The sequence below is a fragment of the Bos indicus x Bos taurus genome, chromosome 19 (genome assembly GCF_003369695.1).
Source record: "Bos indicus x Bos taurus breed Angus x Brahman F1 hybrid chromosome 19, Bos_hybrid_MaternalHap_v2.0, whole genome shotgun sequence".
NCBI lineage: Eukaryota > Metazoa > Chordata > Mammalia > Artiodactyla > Bovidae > Bos > Bos indicus x Bos taurus.
In genome coordinates this window covers 58,010,566-58,034,150 of record NC_040094.1, presented here as the reverse complement: position 1 = coordinate 58,034,150, position 23,585 = coordinate 58,010,566, and the positions used below count along the sequence as shown (strand labels likewise).

The 23,585-nt window shown below is 51.7% G+C and overlaps 1 protein-coding gene across 2 annotated transcripts; it reads left to right on the top strand.

Annotated features, from left to right (window-relative positions):
• The first annotated feature begins 2,483 nt into the window (after positions 1–2,483).
• Positions 2,484–21,035, top strand: LOC113878056 (CMRF35-like molecule 8). Of its 2 annotated transcripts, none has more exons than XM_027518895.1 (7): positions 2,484–2,824; positions 8,777–9,106; positions 9,863–10,028; positions 13,504–13,673; positions 16,441–16,478; positions 16,912–17,019; positions 19,010–21,035. In XM_027518895.1, exons 1-7 carry the CDS (start codon positions 2,764–2,766, stop codon positions 19,127–19,129), a joined length of 993 nt encoding a protein of 330 aa, XP_027374696.1. In that variant the 5' UTR covers positions 2,484–2,763; the 3' UTR covers positions 19,130–21,035. The 2 variants fall into 2 exon arrangements, with proteins under 2 accessions (XP_027374696.1, XP_027374697.1); XM_027518896.1 differs by having other exon boundaries at positions 2,486–2,824; positions 13,579–13,673.
• Positions 21,036–23,585: the final 2,550 nt, after the last annotated feature.

Here is a 23,585-nt window from a genome sequence, read left to right as displayed (position 1 = left end):
GACACTGGTCTCACCCAGGCTCTGGCTGAAGGGAAACCAGATGCTTCCAGCCCCCTGTCTGTCCCCTTGGTCCCCCGCCTGTCTGTCCCCCTGGTACCCCGTCCATCCCCTTGGTCCCCAGTCTGTCCCTCCCAGCCCTCCGTCCGTCCTCACGGCCCTCCATCCGTCCTCCTGGCCCCTGTGCATCCGTCCTCCCGGTCCCCATCCATCCTCCCAGCCCCTGCCCATCCGTCCTCCCTGTCCCCTGTCTCTCCTCCTGGTCCTCCGTCCATCCTCCTGGTCTTCCGTCTGTCCTCCCGGTCCTCCAGACAGAAGCTGTGGAGTCAGCAAACGCTGATCTCACCCAGGCTCTGGCCGAAGGGAAACCAGATGCTCCCAGCCAGCGGTCTGTCCCTTCCTGCCGCCCCTCTCCTGGCTGTTCCTCATTCGGAGTCCCTCCCCTTGCCCTGTGGATCCTGTGGTGATGAACTCCCTGGGTGGTGCATCCCACCACCACACACACCTCCAGAGCATAGTAGGTGCTCAGTGGCCGTCAGAGGCATCGCCCCCAGCCCCGCCCCCCACTGCCAGCTCCCCCAGATGTCAAGCTCTCCTTCTCAGCTGCTTCCTGCTTCTCAGTTCAGCCTCTCGGCCACACCTGACCCACTGTGGGTGAGACATGCCCTCCCTGAGGGACCCTTGGCTTTTCTTCCTGCGCAGGAGGAGGAAGAAGCAGGACTGAGGGAGCCTCATCTCCCTGGGGCGAGGGTGGCGGCTCTGAGATTGCGATGCCCCAGGGAGGGAAGTTCTGCAGGGCCCCACCCCCAAATCTGGGTTCTCAGAGCTCAACGGGCAGCTGCAGGTCTGGAACCCCCTACCCATCACCACCATGTCATCCCTGCCCACTGGCCTCCGAGCACTGGCGTCCACACTGGGAAGAAGATCCAAGAGCCTGGGAAGAGACCACCAGAGCCTATGATGAGGGGCTCTCTGGTTGCAAGACCCCCCGCTCCAAGGAAGGGGGTTCAGGCCTGGAGCTGCGGGTTTCATTTTCCCCTACATCTCATGCACTGATAATCTTTGAAGGCCAGTGGGGAAAGTACCTCTTTCTTAATTTTCTGACATCATGGGGTAATTTTGCATCAATCTGTTTCTTTCTTAGGGTTTGTGGGCAGGTTAGGATGAACAGGATGGGGTTGGAGGGGATCAATTGCCCTGGCCTTTCCTCTTTGCTGGCAGGAGGAGAAGGGGACGACAGAGGATGAGATGGTTGGATGGCATCACTGACTCAATGGACATGAGTTTGGGCAAGCTCCAGGAGTTGGTGATGGACAGAGAAGCCTGGTGTGCTGCAGTCCATGGGGTTACAAAGAGTCGGACATGATTGAGCAACTGGACTGAACTTCCTCTTTGCTATAGTTTAAGTGTTTCTCTAGGTTTCTAAGGACAGGCGCATCTGGCAGACTATTTGTAAAGCATATGTCTTCCTATCAAATCCTATTTTCTGGGACGCCCCTGGTTCTCCAGTGGTGAAGACGCCATGCTTCCACTGCAGGGGACTTGAGTTTGATCCTTAGTCAGGGAACAAAGACCCCACATGTGCATGGCAGGGGCCAAAAAATAAATTTAAAAAAATCCTATTTTCCTATTGCCTTTCATTAGAGGAAAGATATATTTCCTTGGGGAAAAAACTGGCTTGAGGACACTATTATCTCATCTTCAAGTGTTTGTATAATTATGATACTATTCTATTCCCTCCGATTAGCTATTGTTATTGACATTTTACAGGAGCTTCGGGTTTTGGTCAAGGTCACACCAGTGCTACAAAGGGTGGTTGTGGATGAGCCACAACCCAGCCTCCTGCTTCTTATCCAGCTGGTGCCTCCCCGCTCTTGACCTTGACATTCAAGACCTTGACTTTTGGTGGTTGATAAATATACATTTCTGGAAATGTTATAGGCAGAGCAGGAAGGGAAGGGCATTCAGGGGACTCCGGATGGGGGCATTTAGAGTTAATTATCTGCAAGCTCTCAGGTGGCATGTTAGGACTGGTTTCCGATGCTCGTGAGGCTGTTCTGCGCAACCTAGGGGCACGTGTCACAAGGAACGTGTGTGTGTGTATTTGGAGCCTGAGCTCCACGTGGATTGGGGAAGAGGGGTCCATGCAGGCTTGCTGAGTCCCGCTCTGTGCTCAGCCCTGAGCTGGGTCCGGTGGGGGCTGCCTGGGAAGGAAGGTCACCGCCCGAGGACCTTCAGGCCAAGTGGAAGACAGGTTTCCACGATGAGAAATCACTCAGGGACTCTGGGGTCATGGTGCCACCTTGGGGGTGCGGGCCTTGAGCCAGGGGGCTTGTGGAAGGGCTGCTGCCCGGGGCAGTCACACTGTGGGACACACCCAGGGCCCTTGCTCCTCCCCGGGGCTCTCACCCCGACCACAGGGAAACCAAGGAGCCACTGGCTGGGTTAGACGGGAACTTCAGCCTGTGGTTTGGGGGTGGGAGGGAAGGGGAGGTGAGCTGGGGGCTTGGGAGGGCTTCTCACCGGAAGTACCTACAGAACGTGGCCGGGGGGTCTCCGGCACCACCGGTAGGCTTGCTCCTCGGCGACCCCCATCTTCTCAGCAGCTCCAGGAACAGAACCGAAAAGAAGCTGAACAAGGAAGCAGCAAGGCTTGAAGAAAAGCAGAAGTGGGAGCCTGCAGGCCTGACTGTCCTCCTGGAGGGGGACTGAGACCTCAGGACCGGCTGGGCTGGCGCTGCGGCAGGCGACATCTGTGCTGGAGCAATGGCCCAGCCGCACCGGGCTATGTGGCTGCCCCCGGCTCTGCTGCTTCTCTGGGTCCCAGGTGGGGGCTGCCAGGGGATGGGGGGTGGGAGGGGGAGGGGGGAGGGTGGGGATGGAAGTGGGGAGGGCGACTCAGACTGGGGCATGGTCTGTCCACCGCTTAAGATGGACCCCATCCTCGGAGGGCATGGCTGAGGGCCCATCTCCCCTTCTGCATCCGTCTGGCCTTGCAGGAGCCACAGTGGGACACGGAGGAGGGGCTTTGCCGAAGGTTTGGGGATGAATTATTAGAGGAAGGAGGGCAAAAGGCAGGGCGTGCCAGAGTGGGTGGCAGGGTGACCGCCGGGCACACCCAGAACGTGCTCGTTGACAGGAGGTGCCCTCTGGGTCACGGGTCCAGGGGGTGGAGGAAGTGTGGGGACCAGGCAGGGGCTGGCCCTGGTCTCAGGGTCACGGAGGTGAATGAACAACCAGGGTGGCTCGAGGGGCCGGGACCTAAAGACCAGGGGGCTGGTGGTCTCCAAGGAAGGGAGATGGGGATTCCCATCCAATCGGGGAAGGCGAGGGGGACAGGGCAGGGAGGGGGAGGGCAGAGCAGCTTCAGGGAAGGGAGGAGGAGGCTTGCTCCCTGGAGGAGAGGGCTTCCTTGTGATGATTCCTCTCCTGGGCCTCTAGGAGTGTTCACGGCTCTCAGACAGCTCCTGCAGCCCTGCCAGTGTCATCCTTGTGTGGTCAGTGACTCAGGCATCCTGACTCTGGATCCCAAGGACTGTAGCCTGCCAGGCTCCTCTGTCCTTGGGGATTCTCAGGCATGCCTGACTCTGGATCCCAAGGACTGTAGCCTGCCAGGCTCCTCTGTCCTTGGGGATTCTCCAGACAAGAATACTGGAGTCAGTCGTTGCCATTTCCTCCTCCAGGGGATCTTCCCGACCCAGGGACTGAACCCCTGTCTGCTGCGTCTCCTGCTTTGCAGGCAGGTTCATTACCGCTGAGAAACCGGTCACCTTCTCATGACTTATGTTTCTACTGTCCCTCTAGGGGGTTCTTGTGTGTTCGCAGGATCTGCCTGGGTGGAGGGTCCACTTTTTCTCTGGTTTCCTCTCTCATTGGTCATGGGTGGAGGGTCCACTTTTTCTCTGGTTTCCTCTCTCATTGGTCATGGGCTCGTCCCACGATGCCCAGGACTGAGATGACGGTGGTCATGCCTGCCTGGCCCCTGACCAGGCAGGTGTGCAGTGTTTCCATTTAGTGTAAAGGAGGCACTGCCTGTGTTTTTAAAAACAGCAGCATCAGGAGTCAGGTGCTTTTTCATGATCTATTGAGATGATTCTTTACTGTCTGAGCCTCCAGGGAAAGAATCCGCCTGCAATGTGGGCGACCTGGGTTCGATCCCTAGGTTGGGAAGATCCACTGGAGGAGGGCATGGCAACCCACTCCAGTATTCTTGCCTGGAGAATCCCACAGACAGAGGAGCCTGGGGTCCTACAGTCCACAGGGTCGCAGAGAGTCGGACACGACCGAGCGACTGAGCTCACACGATGCAGCACTGAGACGATCACACCTCGCTTTGCGCTTTTCTTTGCTGAGTTTCACAGACGTTGCTTTTCTCCAATTGAATGTCTGCGGTAGCCCTACTTTGAGCAAGTCTATTGGCTCCATTTTTCCAACAGCATTTTCTCCCCTCGTGTCTCTGTCACATTTTGGTAATTCCTGCAAAATTTCAGACTCTCCACCAGAAAAAGATTAGGACTCACTGAAGGCTCAGATGACGCATAGCATTTTTTAGCAATAGAGTATATTTTTAAATTAAGGTATGTAAATTGTTTGTAAGACATAATGCTAATTGTTGCACACTTCATAGACTGGAGTATAATAACGTAAGCATCGCTTTTTTCTTTTGGCTGTGCAGCATGTGGGATCTCAGTTCCCCAACCATGGATCAAACCCACACCCCATGCATTAAAACATGGAGTCTTCACTGTTAACCACCAGGGGAGTCCCAAACATAGCTTTTATATGTGCTGGGAAACTAAAAACTTCTTGTGACTTTCTTTATTGCAATATTTGCTTCACTATGGTTGTCTGGATGGAGGAGGAAATGGCAACCCGCTCCAGGATTCTTGCCTGGAGAATCCCACGGACAGAGGAGCCTGGTGGGCTCCAGTCCAGGGGGTCGCAGAGTCAGACATGACTGAAGTGACTGAGCACGCACAGTTCTCTGGAACAAAATCCCCAATCCTGGCACGGTACGCCTATAGTTTTTTTCCTTTGAACTATTCAAGTGGTGATTATAGCAAGATATTTGGCCGGATTTTAGTCTTTGATATACATTATACTGACTTTGGGAGAAAGCGATGGCACCCTACTCCAGAACTCTTGCCTGGAAAATCCCATGGATGGAGGAGCCTGGTAGGCTGCAGTCCATGGGGTCGCTAAGAGTCGGACACGACTGAGCGACTTCACTTTCACTTTTCACTTTTCACTTTCATGCATTGGAGGAGGAAATGGCAATCCACTCCAGTGTTCTTGCCTGAAGAATCCCAGGGACGGCGGGACCTGGTGGGCTGCCATCTATGGGGTCGCACAGAGTCGGACACGACTGAAGCGACTTAGCAGCAGTAGCAGCAGCAGCAGCATACTTACTTCATAACAAGAATTGGGCTTCCCTGAAGACTCAGATGGTAAAGAATTTGTCTGCAACGCAGGAGACCTGGGTTTGATCCCTGAGAGAAGGGAATGGCTACCCACTCCAGTATTCTTGCCTGGAAAATCCCATTGACAGAGGAGCCTGGCAGGCTATAGTCCATAGGGTCACAAAGAGTCGGATACAGCTGAGTGACTAAGCACGTATGATAAGAATTAGGAAGTTTTTCCTGTTTCCTTATTCTCTGCAGATGTTTAAATAAAATTGGGATTGTCTGGTCTTTGAAAGTTTTGAGAGAATTAACTTGTGAAACTGAGTTTTTCTCCTCAATTTTTGGAATGGAAAGAAAAAGGAACTTCTTTCTTCTCTTTTCTCTCCAGTTTTACTGAGGCATAATTAACAAGTAAAAACTGTGTGTATATATATATGGTGTACAATTACAGTGATATTTTGATACATGTATACACCATGAAATAATTACCATATCACTTCACATAGTTATCTTTGGGAAAGGACTCCTTGCTAACACTTGTAGGTACTGGTCTACATTTAAAAAAAATCTATTCTGGGTTAATATCGGTAATATATACTTTCCTAGAAAATCACCAGTTTGGGGGACTTCCTTGGTAGTCTGGTGGCTAAGACTCTGTGCTCCCAACGCCGGAGGCCCAGGTTTGATTCCTGGTCAGGGAACTAGATCCCATATGCCACAGCTAAAGATCTCAAGTGTGGCAACTAAGACCAAGCTCAACTAAACAAATAAATACATGTTTTTTAAAAAAATGAGAAAATCACTAGTTTTGTCCAAGTGTGCAGACGTTTTTGTAGAGGCCTGCGGTTTACCTATTTTTCTTTTTAATGGTTTACGTGTGTCTTCTTTTTATTTTTTCTTGATCTGGTTACACACAAGAATGTCTATTTTGTTGTTTGTTTCTCCCAGTTGAAAAATCAGCTTTTCAGCATATACACTAGTTGAAGTGTTTTTTGTTTCCTGATTCACTAACTACTGCTCTGGCTCTACTCTGTCTCCTGGGTGGGGTGTGAACGGCCGGTTCCTCTCCACTTCTTGTGCTGGATGGTTCACACGTTTATCTGGGATTTAGTGGGATGAGATTTTGTGATTCTGAAGTAAAACATTAGGAAAACAGAGGAACACCCTGTTAGAAGAGACAGAGACAGATAAAGAGGCAGACAGAGATAGGCACGCAGAGACAGGGGCAGAGAGAGATGATGAGACCCAGAGAGACAGAGAGACAGAAAGTGAGAGACAGAAGGAGAGAGAGGACAGACAGACAGACAGAGAGAGAGAGATAAGGAGAGACAAAGACACAGAGACAGTGACACAGAGAGACAGACAGACACAGGGAGAGAGACAGACGGAGACGGTGCAAGGGGAAGGCAGGCCCCGGACGCAGAGGGCTGGGTCCCGTGGGTGGAGGTGAAGGGGGCCCAGCCCAGGCAGGGGAGCCGGGAGCCAGGCTGGAAAGACGACAGTTCACAGTCGAGGGGACACAGGGCATGGAGTCTGGATGTGGGCAGCAGAAGCAACGTCATAAACGAAGGAAGGGCTGGGACGTTTATCTGTTAAGCACTCGGGATGTGTCGATTTTACTGATTTGTTATTTTCTAGAAAATCATACATTCATCCAGATTTACACACTTACCTGTATAGAAAGTCTTTTTTTCTATTTTTGGCTGCACTGCACGGCTTGTGGGATCTTAGTTCTCAGAGGGTTATCTATGTTCATTAGACTGAATTTTCTGAAATGTCGGCTTTCTTGGCCAGACACAGAGGGATACCAGCAGCTTCGTGTGGTTCAACCTGATATCATTCTCCAGGCATTTGGCACCCATTATCTCATCCAATTGGAGAAGGCAATGGCAACCCACTCCAGTCTCTTCCTGGAAAATCCCATGGATGGAGGAGCCTGGTAGGCTGCAGTCCATGGGGTCGCAAAGAGTCGGACACGACTGAGTGACTTCACTTTCACTTTTCACTTTCATGCATTGGAGAAGGAAATGGCAACCCACTCCAGTGTTCTTGCCTGGAGAATCCCAGGGACGGGGGAGCCTGGTGGGCTGCCATCTATGGGGTCGCACAGAGTCGGACACAACTGAAGCGACTTAGCAGCAGCAGCAGCAGCAGCATCTCATCCAATACTCCCAAATGTCTGCGAGGCTTACCAGTCATCACCACGTTACCAGTGAGGCCTCTGAAGCTCAGAGAGGTTAAGTAACTTGTCCCAGAACACACAGAAGACTTGTCATAGAACTGAGACTAAAACTCAGATTCTTCTGATGCCCTTTCCACGCCACTGTGGCACTGGCCACGGAGCATCTCAGGAAACATCACACCCGTGATGGGGCTGGAGAAGGCGTCTCTGTGGGGCATCTGCCACCCAGGCCAGAATAGGGTCCCCTGACGGGCTCCCAGGAGTGGGAGGATGGGAGCTTGTGGTCAGCTTTGGGCAGCTTTGAATGGAGAACCGTGTGGGCTGGGGGAGGTGCTCACATCCAAGTGTTTGCTGAGGGCCTACTATGTGCCAGACACGTGTAGACCTTTAAGATACAAGAAGAAGGCCCCAGGGGCTTACGTTCAAGTGTCTTCAAGTGATTTAAGAGCCTGAAAAGCCAAGTCAAATTAAAGACGTCTAACTTTAGCAAAAGACAGCAAGCCACACCCCCAACCACTGTGGGGGCCCCGTCTCAGAATTACAGGGCTGGTGAGGAGCCGTATCCACAGGGGCCAGGGCGGGGGGGCATGTCCTCGGCTTGGAGGCCAGCATTAATGTCACACACGCCACCTTAGTCCCCCAGCTCCATAGCAGAGGACTGTCTGGGACAATGGCAGACGCCAATCTCAGAAATAAAACATAAGCTTCCTTGAAAATTAAGTCAATAGGGGCTGGGCAAGCTGAAGTAAGACCCAGGGTGAGATGAAGGCTGTCAGTAAACTGTGTGTGCGGGTGATTTTTCATCCGCAAAATTTGCCAGGTATGTCCGGTGCTTCTGTGAACCATCTGGCAGCCCTCTCTCTGCCTCGGGGCACAGCCCCTTGGTGGGAACACATCAGCTGCGAGCGGTTCTTCAGGTGACTGAGCTGCTCTGGGCTGGGGGCATCCTGACAAGCTGGGAGGTGGGAGGTCCCTGGTGGGTAAGAGGTGGGAAGGGCAGAGGAAAGAAAGTTACGGTCTGGAGGAAAGGGCAGCCTGTGGTCTTAGGGCTGACAGAGTGGAAGGGGTAGAGTCTCAAGGCATATTCAGGCTGATGCGGGGCAGCTAGGAAGAGATGGGGGAACTTTTGGGGGTGACCCCAGGGCATCCTGACCCAGGCCTACCTGATGGAGCTGTACCCGGTTGTGTTTTCCAGGCTGTTTGTCCCTGAGTGGCCCCCGCAGAGTGACGGGCTTCGTGGGGGGATCCCTGAGCGTGAAATGTCGGTACCAAGAGGAATTCATAAACAATTCCAAATACTGGTGCAAACCCCCATGTGTGTTATTGTGGAAGATGGTGGAGACCACAGAGTCAGAGAGAGAAGTGACGAGGGGCCAGGTGTCCATCAGAGACAGTCCTGCAAACCTCACCTTCACAGTGACCTTGAAGAGCCTCAGAGAGAAGGATGCGGGAACGTACTGGTGTGGGATTGATGTGTCATATACAGTTGACCCCATCTTCGAGGTGGAGGTGTCTGTGACTCCAGGTGAGCCATGCACACCCCTCCCCCTGTACCAGCAACAAAGTCACCTGAACAGTCTCAGGTTGGGATAGCCAAGGCAGAAATCACATCAGAGAGCAAACTCTGTGTGTGTGTGTGTGTATGTGTGGGTGTATGCATATTGTGTGTATGTGTGTGTGTACTCACATGTGTGTGTGTAGGTGTATGTGTATGTGTGTGTGTGCACACACATGTGTGTGAGTGTGTGACAGAGAGACAGTCAGGGCTCTGGCACATCTCCTCTGTCTTGAGCGATGAGAAGGTGCTTGTCGGGGAAGGGGCGGCAGAGAGGCGGGGTGTGCAGCTGAGAGAGGAGGGCGCCATGGGCCTCCCTGCCGAAACCCGGGGAGCTGTGTGGGGAAGGTGGGGAGCTGAGTGGAGAGAAGGCAGGCGGGGCGAAGAGGCTGAACGCAGTGGGAGCGCTAACATGATCTGCAGTCCAGGCAGCCGTCTCTGGCAGGCTCACGAGGCTGTGACTTGGTGTGTGTGGGGGGGGAGCAAGACTAGGGGTGGGGGTGACTCTGGGGCCTCCAGAGGACCCTGACCTCATCATGGGGATGGGGTCAGGGCTGTTGGGGGCAGTACCTGTGTTCCATTTGGAAATGCTCACTTGGTCCTGGGAGGGTCCTGGCCATGGGGTCCTCCATCCTGCCCCCTTCCTGAGTGATTATTTTGTGTGAAAGGTATTGGGGGGGTGGTGGGAGAGTCAGTGGGCCTCCCCGAGTCTGATTTGTATTTCAGCACCAGCGGCGCCACCAACACCAAGGCCAACCCGACCGACTGTCACAGCCAAGACCTCGACAGTCACAACCAAAGTTTCAACTGTGTCCTTCACCACCCTGGCCACAGAGGGCACTACCCACAGTGCCAGCAGCCAGGAGGAATACGACCCCACGCAGACCTGGTGGTAAGGTGCCCTAGGCCTGTGTCCTGGAAGTGGGCCTCCTCTGCCTTGGGGTCTATTTGGTCAGGAGCCCTGTCCCCATTGATTGGGAGCCTCTGGCTCCCTTTGCACCCAGGCTAGAAGCTGGTCTGCGTCTCCTAGCTTGGCTTGTAGGGGCCACACTGGACCTGCCCTGGGCTCCGAGAGAGGGCTCAAGCCGGGCAGAAGCTGGGGGTGGAGGGAGGGAAAGCGACATTTAATGAGAGCTGGTGAGATGATATCCTGCCAGGCACACGCTCAGTGCCCCACCTGGGCGTCATCATCTGCTCCTTACAATCCTTCACCACCATCACCCTCAGTTTATGGATGAGTAAACCGAGGCTCTGAGAGGTTAAGTGACTGAGTGGATAATACAGTCACAGAGGCAGGCTGCCTCCCAGGCTGAGTTTATATGATTCCGAAGTTTTAGGTTCTTTCTTCCAAATTTGTGATTCTCGACCTTTTTTTTGGCAGGGGGAGGTAAAAAAAAAACCCCAGGAGAATCTGACATTTATAGTTTCTCTCCCTGGAAATATGCTTATTGTCTGAAATCATTTCTGGGATTCACAGACTCCTTTTTTAAAAAGTAATCAATTAATTTTTATTTTTGGCTGCATGGGGTCTTCGTGGCTGCACTGGGGCTTTCTCTAATTGCAGTAAGTGGAGGCTACTCTCTAGTTCCGGCGCGAGGGCTTCTCGTTGTGGTGGCTTCTCTTGCTGCAGAGCAGGGGCTCATGCTCATGAGCGTGAACTCAGTAGCTGTGGTGTATGTTAGTTGCCCAGTCGTGTCCAACTCTTTTCGATCCCATAGACTCTGGCCAGCCAGGCTCCTCTGTCCATGGGATTCTCCAGGCAAGAATACTGGAGTGGGTTGCCATGCCCTTCTCCAGGGAATTTTCCCTACCCAGGGATTGAACCTGCGTCTCTCGTGTCTTCTGGGTTGGCAGGCAGGTTCTTTACCACTAGCGCAACCTGAGTTGCGGTGCACGGGCTTAGTTGCCCCGAGGCATGTGGGATCTTCCTGGACCAGGGATCGAGCCTGTGTCCCCTGCATTGTCAAGCAGATTTTAACCACTGGACCACCAGGGAAGCTCAAGACTCCCTATTCTGACACCACCTGGCGCCCTGCAAGTCGATTCCAGAACTGGCCACCTGGGAGTCAGCACAGACTCCAGCATCCTGTGAGGCTCGTGAGGCTCAGTCTTGTAAGATGGCCTGACTTCAGATGCCAGAGCTCTTTGGGGATGCTCAGATCATCACATTTCTGATCAGCTGGATACACAACCCACTTGGGTTTGGTAATTGCCTGGGTAATTCACAGAATATAGAGAAGTGCTATACATATAGTTTTATCATAAAGTATAAAGGTCAGGGTGCTTCCCAGGAGGCGTTAGTGGTAAAGAACCCACCTGCCAATGCAGGAGACGTAAGAGACCTGGGTTTGTTCCCTGGGTTGGGAAGATCCCCTGGAGGAGGGCAAGAATACTGGAGTATTCTTGCCTGGAGAATCCCCACGGGCAGATGAGCCTAACCATGAAGGCTACAGTCAACGGGGTCCAGCCTACGGCTGCAGGCTACAGTCCGTGGGGTTGCAGAGTCAGACACGACTGAAATGACTCAGCACACACACATAAAGGTCAGGACCAGTCAATGAAGAGACATGTAGGGCAAGGTCTGGGAGGGTCCTGACTGCAAAATTTCTGTGCCCTTTCCCAGTGGAGCTGGGGGGCATCACCCTCCCGGGACTTTGATGTCTTTACCAACCAGGAAGTTCCTTCAAGTCTTGGTGCCCATAGTTTTTCCTTGGGTTTCATGGCACGGACATGACTAACTGAATCATTGCCCACATGACTGACCTCAACCCCCAACACCCCTTTCCACTTCCCTGAAGGTCAGGCTGGCCAGAGCCCCAAATCTCTCATCACATGGCTGGCCCTTCTGGTGACCAGCTCTCGTCCTGAGTCAGGGAAAATCTCGGGCAGATCCAAGGGGCTTGTGAATCACAAAGTTGCTCCTATTACTAGGAAAACCTCAAGGATTTAGCGCCTCCCTTCCAGGAGCCAGAGGCAAAGGTCAGTCAGATTCTTTATTATAGGACACCCCACGACCCCTCCACTGGCTTCCTGACAATCCAGGTGACAAGCTTTATATCAGGCAAGGTGAGATTCAGGCCCCAAACATGCCACCTTCAGAAATGATCTGCAGATGCACACCTGGAGAATGGAGCTGGGTTTTTTAAACAAGAATTTTATTTGTCTATTTGTCTTTTTTTTTTTTTCCTGTGCTGGGTCTTTGTTGCTGCACAGGCTTTCTCTAGCTGCAGAGACTGGCGCTTACTCTCTAGTTTCTGTGCTCGGGCTTCTCACTGCAGCGGCTTCTCTAGTCATGGAGCACAGGCCTGGTAGTTGTGGAGCCCGGGCTTACTCCCTCCGCAGCTTGTGGGATCTTCCTGGACCACGGACCAAACCTGTTTGTGTCTCCTGCATTGGCAGGTGGATTCTTCACCACTGAGCTGCTAGGGAAGCCCCGGAGCTGGGTTTTGTATAGCTGAAGCTTGTACAGGTCTCAGGGGTGAGGGGGGGTGCATCTTTAAGAAAAAAAGACTAGAACATTATGGATGCCAGTTAGGCATAAAAGAAGGGGCCCAAGCAAGGGAGGCGCCGAGCCCAAGTTTTGTCAGTTCCCCAGGAAAGCAACTGCTGCTGTCTGAGTGTGAAGTGGTAGAGTTTCAAGGTGATGCTTTTGCAGCCAGGTTTGTAATTGCAAAAGACCGGGCAAAAGAAATGCCCATGGAAAGGGAAGAGTCAAATAATTTATGGTCTGTCCACGCAATGGAATACTATGCAGCTGTAAAAAAAAAACCCACAGGGAACTTCTGAATGTAGTGACATGGAGAGATCTTCAAGAAGCATTGTGAAGTAAAAGCTAGTGTTTATCACTGACTCAATGGACGTGAGTTTGAGCAAGCTCCAGGAGATGGTGAAAGACAGGGAAGCCTGGCATGCTGCAGTGCATGGGGTCGCAAAGAGTCGGACACGGCTGAGCAGCTGAACAACAGCGTTTACACCAGCGGCCCCCAACCTTTTTGGCACCAGGGACCAGTTTTGTGGAAGACAGCTTTTCCACAGACGGGGGTGGGAGTGGATGGTTCAGGCAGTACTAAGAGAGATTTGGGGGGTGGGGGGTGAATGGGGAGGTGCTCACCTCCTGCTGTGTGGCCAGGTTCCTAACAGTCCCCTGGTGGGTACTGGTCCATGGCCCGGCGGTTGGGGACCCATGGTATATACTATGCCTCTTATATGTGAAAAAAGGACATATACAAAAATAATGTATATTCGTATTTTCTTGTGTTGAATAAAGAGGCTCTGGAAGGCTCTTAGGTGTACCGTGTGTGTCTGTAGGGGGATTTAGGTAGACGGGGGTTGCAAAGGAGGCTTTACGCTGTCTGCCTTTTTTTCAGTGGGCGCTTATCTACTGAACAAGAGAGGGAAGGTGGGACCCCCTGCCCCACCCAGCCCACCCTGTCTCCCTTCAGGCTCCACGCGCTGCTGATCTCCTTGGCGCTCCTGCTGCTCCTGCTGGGGGGCATCTCACTGCTCGCCTGGAGGATGGTTCAGAGACGGGTTAAAGGTGAGTGAGCCCCCCACACCCGCCTGCACCCTACCCCAAGGGTGGGCCGGCCCCGCCCACACCCTCCGGTCCTAGAGGAAATGCGTCTGGGTTTCCAGAAGGGTCATCAGCTGTATCTCCCCTGGGACCACATGGCCCTGGGTGACCCTAGAGGGCAGGCCTGGGAGGGAGTGTCCGTGGTATGGCTGAGAGGAGGTGACTTTAAGGCAAGAGGCCTTTCCCACGGCAGGGCTGGGCTCGTGAAGCAACGTCCCTCTTCCGTCTAAACCCTTCCGTGACCTCCTACAGCCTCCAAAGTCCAGGCCTGCCCAGCATGGTCAAGGCCCTTGGCAATCTGCCCATCCTCACACGCTTGAAGGCAGTGGTTTCTCAACTTCCTCCGCGTTTGCTCTGGGCACCTGGGGGGCCTGCCCTGCCCTCCACCAGCTCACTCCTGATCCCCTGAGTGCTGCTCTCCACTTCCTTTCCTCTGGGACCTCTTCCTGGCCCCCAAAGGGCAGGTCAGGGGCCCCTTCAGGGGGAGCCTCTGTTCTCCCGCCATCAAAGCCCTTGTCCCACCAGTTTGTCCCACCTGCTTCGTAGGCTGCCTCCCCACCAGCCCATGCAGCTCCTTAAGATCAGAGACCCTTACCCAAGAAGGCACGGGAGCAGTATGTGTTGAGTGAAAGTATTATTTAATATTATTTAATATTGTCACAGTGGCACCCAGGGAGCCTGTGGTCCAGCCACTCTCCTCTGAGCTCAGATTAAAAGAGAAAATAGGACGCCCCCAGCATCCTGTCTGGTGCTCAGTAAGTAGGGGCTCAACAAACGCTTGAGCAAATTAAATACATAGAAGAGCAGAGGAACCAGTGCGCTGTGACCTTCTTGCTGGTGGGTGGCCCAAGTGTTACCTGTGTCTGCTTAAAAAAAACTGCACAGCGTGAGAGTTGCGAGCTAGGTTTTATCTGGGGCAGAATGAGGACTGTGGCCTGGGAGAGAACACCTTAGATAGGTCTGAGAAACTGCTCCAGAGATTCAGGGGGCGGGGAAAGGTCAGCGTATCTGTGATTTTGGTGAATGGGGAGGAACACAGGCAATCAAGCACATATTTTCCCAGGAGGTTTCTTTTAGTCTTGGGAAGCTTCTGCTACTCACAGCGAACAGTCGTCACCGTGAAGGATGTTCGTGCTTTTCTAGATACGGGGAGATGCAAGGATTGGGCTCATAAAAATCAGCCCCTGAGACTATCTGACTATCTGAAGACCTGTCCCTCCCATTTACCTGGCGCGCAGATGCCTCATTCCTGCTCTCCACCCTGAGCTCCTTTCAGGGGGTGTTGAAGCAGCTGCATCAGCACCTGATTTGATCCTTGCAGAGGCAGATGGCAGGCACCCAGGGCAAGTGCCGGTGCGTACTTGACTCCTGTAGGACAGCAGCTTTCTGCCTGAGATGGGTGTGAGCCTTAAGGTTCCTTCCTGGACTAAGAGTTCTTAATTCCATGTGCACCGAGTACCTGGGCAGAGGGGATATTTGTTCAGAATGACCGATGCTGAGCCTTTTGGGGCTGCAGTGAAACTCTGGTGGCTCTGCCCCACACCTGCAGTGCTAAACTGGGAGTTGGTTCTTACTGGGAGCAAAAGGGGAGACCCCGCCTTACTCTCTCACCTCCAGCATCCCCGTGGGGTCCAGCCCCTCCCTCTAGCACATCTCAGGCCTTTAGCAGCGAAATCGGCCTCAACATACGTATGCTTGATGTATGGAAAGAAAACCACTTCCTCTTCCCCATCTGCTCTTCCCATATCACTTCTGGGAACCATATTCTAAAACTTCAGCCCATACTTCTTTACCACATGGGGGTTTTCCCAGCCTGGATTGCCTCAGATCTGTGGGTCCCAGAGATCTCCAGGGTGCCCTTCCACCTAAAAAGCGTCCCTCCCCTTTAAAAACGGGGTGTGTGATTGCTGTAGAAAATTGGAAAAAGACATAAAACACAGAGAGGGAAAGAAATTCACCCTAATAAATAAAAAGAAGAACTTGCACCACCCAGAGAAAACCAACCACAGACGGTTGAGTCACATCGTTACGGTCTCTTGCAAATCTGACTTTTTAAAACGTTTGCTCCGTATGTAATTCCACTTTCATTTTTTTAATTAAAAAATTTATCGTGTTGACTTGTTTTTGTTTGTGCTGGGTCTTCGTTGCTGCGTGCAGGCTTTCTCTAGTGGTGGTGTGTGGGCTTCTTGCTGTGGTGGTTTCTCTTTTTGGAGAACACAGGCTCAGTAGTTGTGGCACGTCAGCTAAGTTGCCCAGCAACATGTGGGATCCTCCAGGACCAGGGATCGAACCTGTCTGTGTCCCCTGCATTGGCAGGTGGATTCGTAACCACTGGACCACCAGGGAAGTCCTGTAATTCCACTGTTCAACTTTAACACACTGTATGATTTTCCCTGCTAATAATCTCCTCCAAATCCCTGAGTGCAGAGTTGACTTGTGTGAGTGGATCACACCTCGTCAAGGGATCTTTGCTAACGGGAGAAAGGCTTTGTGTTCATGTAGCCTCTGTCTCTCCCCTGCTTGGCATCTCGGCGCCTGTCTCCCGGCTGCCTCTGGGGTTAAGGTTAGGGTTAGTGAACCCTGTGGCCCTGCTGGCCCCAGCCTGACGCCTGCCTTGTGCTCACTCGTGGTTCCTCCCCTGAGCCCACTCTTGTCATTCACTTATTCATTCACTCGATCATCCTGCCTCATTCTAGGATTCAGTCTCCTTCCTCTTCTTTTGCCTCTTTAGCTGGAGAGAAACCAGAGCCGCCCCAGAGCTGCAGTCAGGTAAGGAGGGTTCCCGCAGGAGGCGAGTCAGGGTGGCCGGGAGGCACGCAGGGGATGCTGGGGACCCGATCTGTCTCGTTAGCTGGTGGAGGTCCACGTGGATCCCACACGGATAGAGCGAGGTGCTCACCTACAGCTGGAAGAACAATGCCCGGGAGGTCTGGTCGCTAGGTCACCGTGAGCTCTGGCCAGCCTGTTCCCTCCCAAGGGAAGGGGAGGGATGGAGGGTCCTCCAGCCCAGTTGTTGACCTGAACATTCAAACACTCCCCAGAGAAGACCTGAGTGGGGGAGGGGGAAGGCAGGATGGGAAGGCTGGGGCACCCGGAGCGTAGAGGGGAAGGGGAGATGCTTGCAGGGACACGGGCCTCTCTAGGCTGGACTGCAGGGGGGCCTGTGGACACCCATCCAAACCCGCACTCCTGTCCACCCCAGGCTGCTGAGCAGACTGAGCTCTGCTATGCGAATCTGGAGCTGCAGACGTGGCCCCTTTCAGGAAAGCCCGTTCAACCCACGCAGGCGGAGGTAGAATACAGCACAGTGGTGAGTGCAAGGGCCCAGCTCCCGTCCTGGGGACCGCGGGCCGCGGCAGAGGCATCGCCATGTGGGGTCCGGCAGGCAGGGAGGGGAGAGAGGATCAATTGGTCACCTTGTGCTTCTGTAGGACGAGGATACACAGAAAACCAGTCAAGTGTTGGGGACGTCTCTGGCGGTCCAGTGGCTAAGACTTAGCCTTCCAATGCAGGGGGTGCAAGTTTGATCCTGGTTGGGGAGATGAGATCCCACATGCCTCTTGGCCAGAAAACCAAAATATGAAATAGAAGCAATATTGTAATAAATTCAATAAGGACTGTAAAAAAGGTCCACGTCAAAAAAATCTTAGAAAAGAAAAGAAAATGAAGAAAGTGTAGATTTCACCAGACCTTGGTGTCTTTGTGGCTGAGGGGTCGGGTGGGAGATGAAGGGGCTCTTGGAATGGCCAGTGGATAATCAAGAGTCAATAAAGTACAGCACTTATTAAGCACCTACTATGTACCATATGGACTTCCCCGGTGGCTCAGACGATAAAAGAATCTGCCTACAATGCGGGAGATCCGGATTTGATCCCTGGGTCGGGAAGATCCCCGGAGAAGGAAATGGCAACCCATTCCAGTACTCTTGCCTGGAAAATCCCATGGATGGACAGAGGAGCCTGGTAGGCTGCAGTCCATGGGATCGCAAAGAGTTGGACACGACTGAGCGACTTCACTTTCACTTTCATGGACCACATGGGCTTTCCTGGTGGCGCTGGTGGTAAAGAACCCGCCTGCCAATGCTGTAGACATAAGAGACACGGGTTCCATCCCTGGGGTGGGAAGATCGCCTGGAGGAGGGCATGGCAACCCACTCCAGTATTCTTGCCTGGAGAATCCCATGGATAGAGAAGCCTGGCGGGCTACAGTCCATGGGGTCGCACAGAGTTGGACACGACTGAAGCAGCTTAGCAGGCACGCACACTCACGTACCGTACACTCAATGTTAAAGCCAGTGGTTTCACACTGTTTTGGTCCCATCATCTCTTTGGCATGAACTCTACTTTTTAGATTTTTACCAATGAGCCCCTGTGGGTCAAGCCGTAGGCACAGCATTGAAAAGTGGAATAATGGAAGAGGTTGCCTCCCATCCCCACCCTGTGCAAGGTCATAACTCACCCTTGAGTGGAAAGAGTTTAGGCAGAGGTTGAGGGATTAGTTGTTAGAGAAGATGAGATGGAGGTTTGAGCATCAGACACGTGGCCGGGGACTAGCAACATCCTAGCTTTTCTAACTTGGTGACTAATGACCCCAATGCAGAGCCCAGGCGCTCCCCCAGCTCTGATGCTTGGACTTTGCGCTGTGTCTTTGATAGTGATCAGGGCTCCTGGCCTTTCCCAATCAATAGAAATTGATCAGAGGCCAGACAAGAAATTCAGGCAAGGCTCTGTGGGGCCCCTGCTGCAGCAGGAGGGAGCAAGAACAAACAACAGTTTTCCTTGCTTGGGGGCCGGTGAGGGGAGGGGTGTGTCCAGGGGTGGGGCTAGAGAGGCGGCTTAGGTGTTTTGCCCCGTCTTGGATGTTGTTCTATGCAGGGGGCATGCGCAGCACACTGCTTTTGCTCCAGGCTCCTCCAAAGTGGCAGGTGGGTTTTTGGTCTCTTTGTGTCTCTAGTCCAGAATTTGCCCCAGCTATGCCTGCATGCAGTTATGTTTAGTCCCTTAGAGTTTCTTTGGATTTTGTTGCTCGAGGAGATGTTTGTCCAGGTGCAAGCCCTGCAGCAAAGGGTCCCAGGTCTGGCATGTCTCATCTTGACCAGGTGGGGGCAGAGCAGGTGGGTGGATGGGATTTTGGAGACCCGCCTTTGCGAGAGAAAGTGGCCGGGATGGTAAGGACCAGTGGAGCCTCCACCATCCCCCGCCAGTGGAACCTGCCTCAGGTGGCCCCTCTGATGTCTCCTCCCTAATCTGGGATTCCCACTTCCCCGGCCTCTCCTGAGCCTCTGGCCTCTGTCTCTGCAGGGCCCGCCCAGCGGCGATCTTCACTACAGCTCGATAGTGTTTGATCCCCGGAGCCAGGATTCCAAGGCCGACAGGATTCCCTCCGAGACACCAGTGTACAGCATGGTTAAGAAGACATAAGCTCGCGTTTCCAGCCTTACCAACTGGAGGACTCTGCGGGTCACAGGAGGCCCAGGGTTCGGCCTTCACCCCCGAGCCCCCCTCCACCTGCTCCTCTTGATGGTGACTGGCAAGGCAGCTGTGTTCCCCAAGGCTGCCCATCTTGCGCCATCAGCCAGGCTGGCTTCCCTGAGGACGTCCGGGAATGCGGTTCTGGATGGTCCGGTGGGAAACCTTCCATCCCACTGGCTCTCGAGATCTCTCTCCTCTCTTCTCTGCTTCATCCCAGCTCCAGGTGGCTCCAGGCAAAGGTGGGACTCCTGTAGTATGGTACCTACGAATAGCTTTGTAAACCACAGCCCCATGGAAATGTCTGGGGTTGCTGGAAAGTAGGGAGAACCGGCGAAGAGCCAGGAGAACTCAAAGGCATTGAAGACTGGGTCCCTGTCTTCTTATGGACAAGAAGACCAAGACTCAGGGAGAGGAGAGCCTTGCCCACAGCGCCAGAATGAGTGGCACACTTCTCTGGACTCTTGGGATTATTGTTAATCTAAGAGATATTAATAACATTGAAAGTATCTTAAGAGAGAAGAAAAAAGTTATTTAAACTTTGCAGCTGTATGTCTGCAGTATTGTATTAAAAGTCCTTTCTTTTGAAGCCGATTAATATTTCATTGATGTATATATCACTTCGTGCTTGTCCATCCATCTGTCTGTCAACAGAATGCTTCTATATTTTAGCTCTTGTGAAAAATCCAAGTTATGAGCTTGGTGTACAAGTATCTCTTGGAGACTCTGCTTTCAATTCTTTTGGGCATACACCCAGAAGAGGAATTGCCGAATCATATGATAACCTATTTTTAATCTTTGAGGAACTGCCATACTGTTATCGGCAGTAGCTGTACCATGTTACGTTCCCACCACGAGTCTCCAGTTTCTTCACATCCTTTCCAGCACTTTTTTTAAAAAAATAGCAGCGAACCTAATGCATGTGAGGTGGTTTCTCGTTGCACTTTTGATTTGCATTTCCCCAGTGATTAGTAAGGTCGAGCACTTTTCAAGTGCTTATTGGCTATCTGTGTATCTTCATTGAAGACATGTCTATTCAGTCCTGTTGCCCATTTTCAGATTGATTTCTTTGTTGTTATTGAGTTGTCTGTGTATTCTGGATATTCAGTCTTATCAGATATATAATTTGCAAATATTTTCTCTCATTTTGTGGGCCAAATTTTTACTCTGTTGAAGGTGTCTTTTGAGGACAAAAAGCTTGATGTTTCATGAAGTTTAATTTGTCCATTTTGTTGCTGCTACTGCCTGTGCCGTTTAGGTCATATTCAGGAAATCATTGTCAAATCTGAGGTTCTGAAGATTTTGTCCTTTGCTTTATTCTAAGAGTTCAATAGTTTTAGGTCTGACTAGCTAACTTTTTAGACTAGCTTTGGCTTTATCCTTTTTATAGCTCCTAAAGTTATAAAGGTAGGTCTTTTTATTTGAGATCTTTGCCCTTCTTTTTAATGTAAGCATTTAAATTTCCCATGTAGCACTGCTCTCATTGTCTTCCGCAAGTTTTGTAGATTGTGTTTATGCTTCCACTCATCTTAAGTGTTTTCTAATTCCCTTTATGATTTCTTCTTTGACCCATTGGTTGTGTATGAGTGTGCTGTTTCATTTCCACAAGTGTGTGAATTTTCCAGTTTTAATTTCTTCCCTTTTCGAGTATTTATTGAAAGATGAATAAACATAAATTGACTGGTTACATAGTCAGTGTCAATTAGTTTTTTTTAATTCCATCTTATAATACCATGTAACGTCTTGTAAGAAAAAAAACTTTTTAAGCCTTGAGTAATGCCTTTACAGTATGAACTGGACCAACCATCAGACGTGGCTCCTCCCCGTCTCAATGTGAATAAAATGCCATTAAAAACAATGAAGAGAATCCAGTTTAACTTTCATTATTTATTTCTAACATCAACCTGTTCTGGTCAGAGAAGAAACTGTATGATGTCTATCTTTTTAAATCTATTAAGACCTAGTTTGTGGCTTCATGTTTGGTCTATCCTGGAGAATGTCACGTGTGTACTTATGAAGAATGTGTGTGTTGGGCTAGAGTGTTCTGTTTATGACTGTGCTGCTACTGCTGCTAAGTCGCTTCAGTCGTGTCCGACTCTGTGCGACCCCAGAGACGGCAGCCCACCAGGCTCCCCTGTCCCTGGGATTCTCCACGCAAGAACACTGGAGTGGGTTGTCATTTTCTCCTCCAATGCATGAAAGTGAAAACTGAAAGTGAAGTCACTCAGTCATTCCCGACTCTTAGCGACCCCATGGACTGCAGCCTACCAGGCTCCTCTGTCCATGGATTTTCCAGGCAAGAGTACTGGAGGGGGGTGCCATTGCCTTCTCCTTATGTCTGTGAGATCTAGTTAATTTACCGCGTTGTTCAGCTCTCTATTTCCTAAGTTGTCTTCCATCTGATCATTACTGCGAGTGGCGTATTGAAGGCTCCAACTATCATAGTAGATCACTATGCCTCCCTTCGATTCCATCTGCTTTTGCTTTGTGTATTTTGATGGTCTGTTGTGAGGTGCCAATGATGTATAAGTGCTGTATCTTCTTGCTGTTACAACATACCCGAGTTTATGTTGTATGAGACAGACGAAACTGAAGGTCTTTAGGTGGCAGTTCGTTGGAGTTTCTGCTACTTACCGGAAGCTAATTTCAAACTTACATAATGCCCTAGCTCACAATCTTTCCCTCTTTTGCCAGGGATGTTTGCTAAAACTTCACCACTCACCCAGATGGAGAGGATGTTGGTTTGGAAGTCCTCCAATATGTTCTGATCAGGTCCTTATACATCCACCTAGTCACTGGCTCAACAAAAGTTATCTGAACACTCATGAAAGTCAGTGTTAGTCGCTCAGTTATGCCCAACTCTTTGCAACCCCATGGACTGTAATCCATCAGGCTCCTCTGTCCATGGGATTCTCCAGGCAAGAATATTGGAGTGGGAAGTCATTCCCTTCTCCAGGGAATCTTCCCAACCCAGGGATAGAACCTGGGTCTCCTGCATGACAGGCAGATTCTTTACCGTCTGAGCCACCAGGGAAGCACTTGACTACTCACTGGCACTCCTAAACGCAACAGGGAAACCATAGCAGTGAACACAGTAGTGAAAAAGGTACATCAGACCTGTTCTCCGAGAGCTTGCAGTCTAGCAGGAGTGATATTAAACTGTGAAACGATCAGAGGACTAGCCAGACGGCCTCATGGAGCTGTGAAGCCTGGGCACGGCACACGGTAGGTGGAACCCTTCACGTACAAAATGGTGTTGAGTGTGTTCCCTGAAGCTGTTCGACGTGGAGTCCTGGCAACGAGACTTGAAAGGTGGACGTGAAGGAAGCTGTACCAGTCCTCAAGCGCCCAGTCGCTCAGTCGTGTCCGACTCTTTGCAACCCCGTGGACTGTACCTGCCAGGCTCCTCTGTCCACAGGGCTTCCCAGGCAAGAGTACTGGAGCGGGCTGCCATGCCCTCCTCTGAAAGATCGTCTCAACCCAGGGATGGAAGCCGAGTCTCCTGCATCTCCCGCATCGGCAGGCAGATTCTTTACCACTGAGGCACCTGGGAAGCCCCGAAGGGTATTGAGAGACCCCGTAATGTGAACAGGGGCTCAGTCGTGGACTGTGCAGAGTAAGCACTCAAACATTTGTTGACATGAACTGAATTTAGTCCAGTCGTATTCCAAGCTGGACCTAAAGTAGCCCTTAGAGACATTCCGTTTCTAATCACAGAGTGACCCCTGCAGGGTGGTTTAAGACACAGAAGGACAGGGTAGAAGATACAATCAAAGATCCAAGGGATTATCTGCAGGACTCTTTCTCCCCAAGTGGGCTTCCCTGGTGGCTCAGACGGCAAAGAATCTGTCTGTAGTGCACGAGACCTGGGTTCGACCCCTGGGTTGGGAAGATCCCCAGGAAAAGGAAATGGCTACCCACTCCAGTATTCTTACCTGGAGAACTCCATGGACAGAGGAACCTGGTGGACTACAGTCCATGGATCACAAAAAGTTGTACACGACTGAGTGACTTTCACTTCTCCTCAAGTGGAGTGAATTTAAAATATTTATTTAGTCTGAGTTTTCACCAATTAGAAGTCTTCTGTAGGAGGCAAATTGAGCATCAGTCAAAAGATGTGCTGCTGGCTGCTGTAACAGCCACAAAAGTGAAAGTCGCTCAGTCATGTGCGACTTTTTGCGACCCCATGGACTATACAGTCTTTATCCATCGGAGGGCAGACAGAATGACAACCACAATCACAGAAAACTAGCCAAACTGATCACATGGATCACAGCCTTGTCTAACTCAATGAAACCATGAGCCATGCCATGTAGGGCCACCCAAGATGCACGGGTCATGGTGGAGAGTTCTGACAAAGCGTAGTCCACTGGAGAAGTGAATGGCAAACCACTTCAGATTCTTGCCT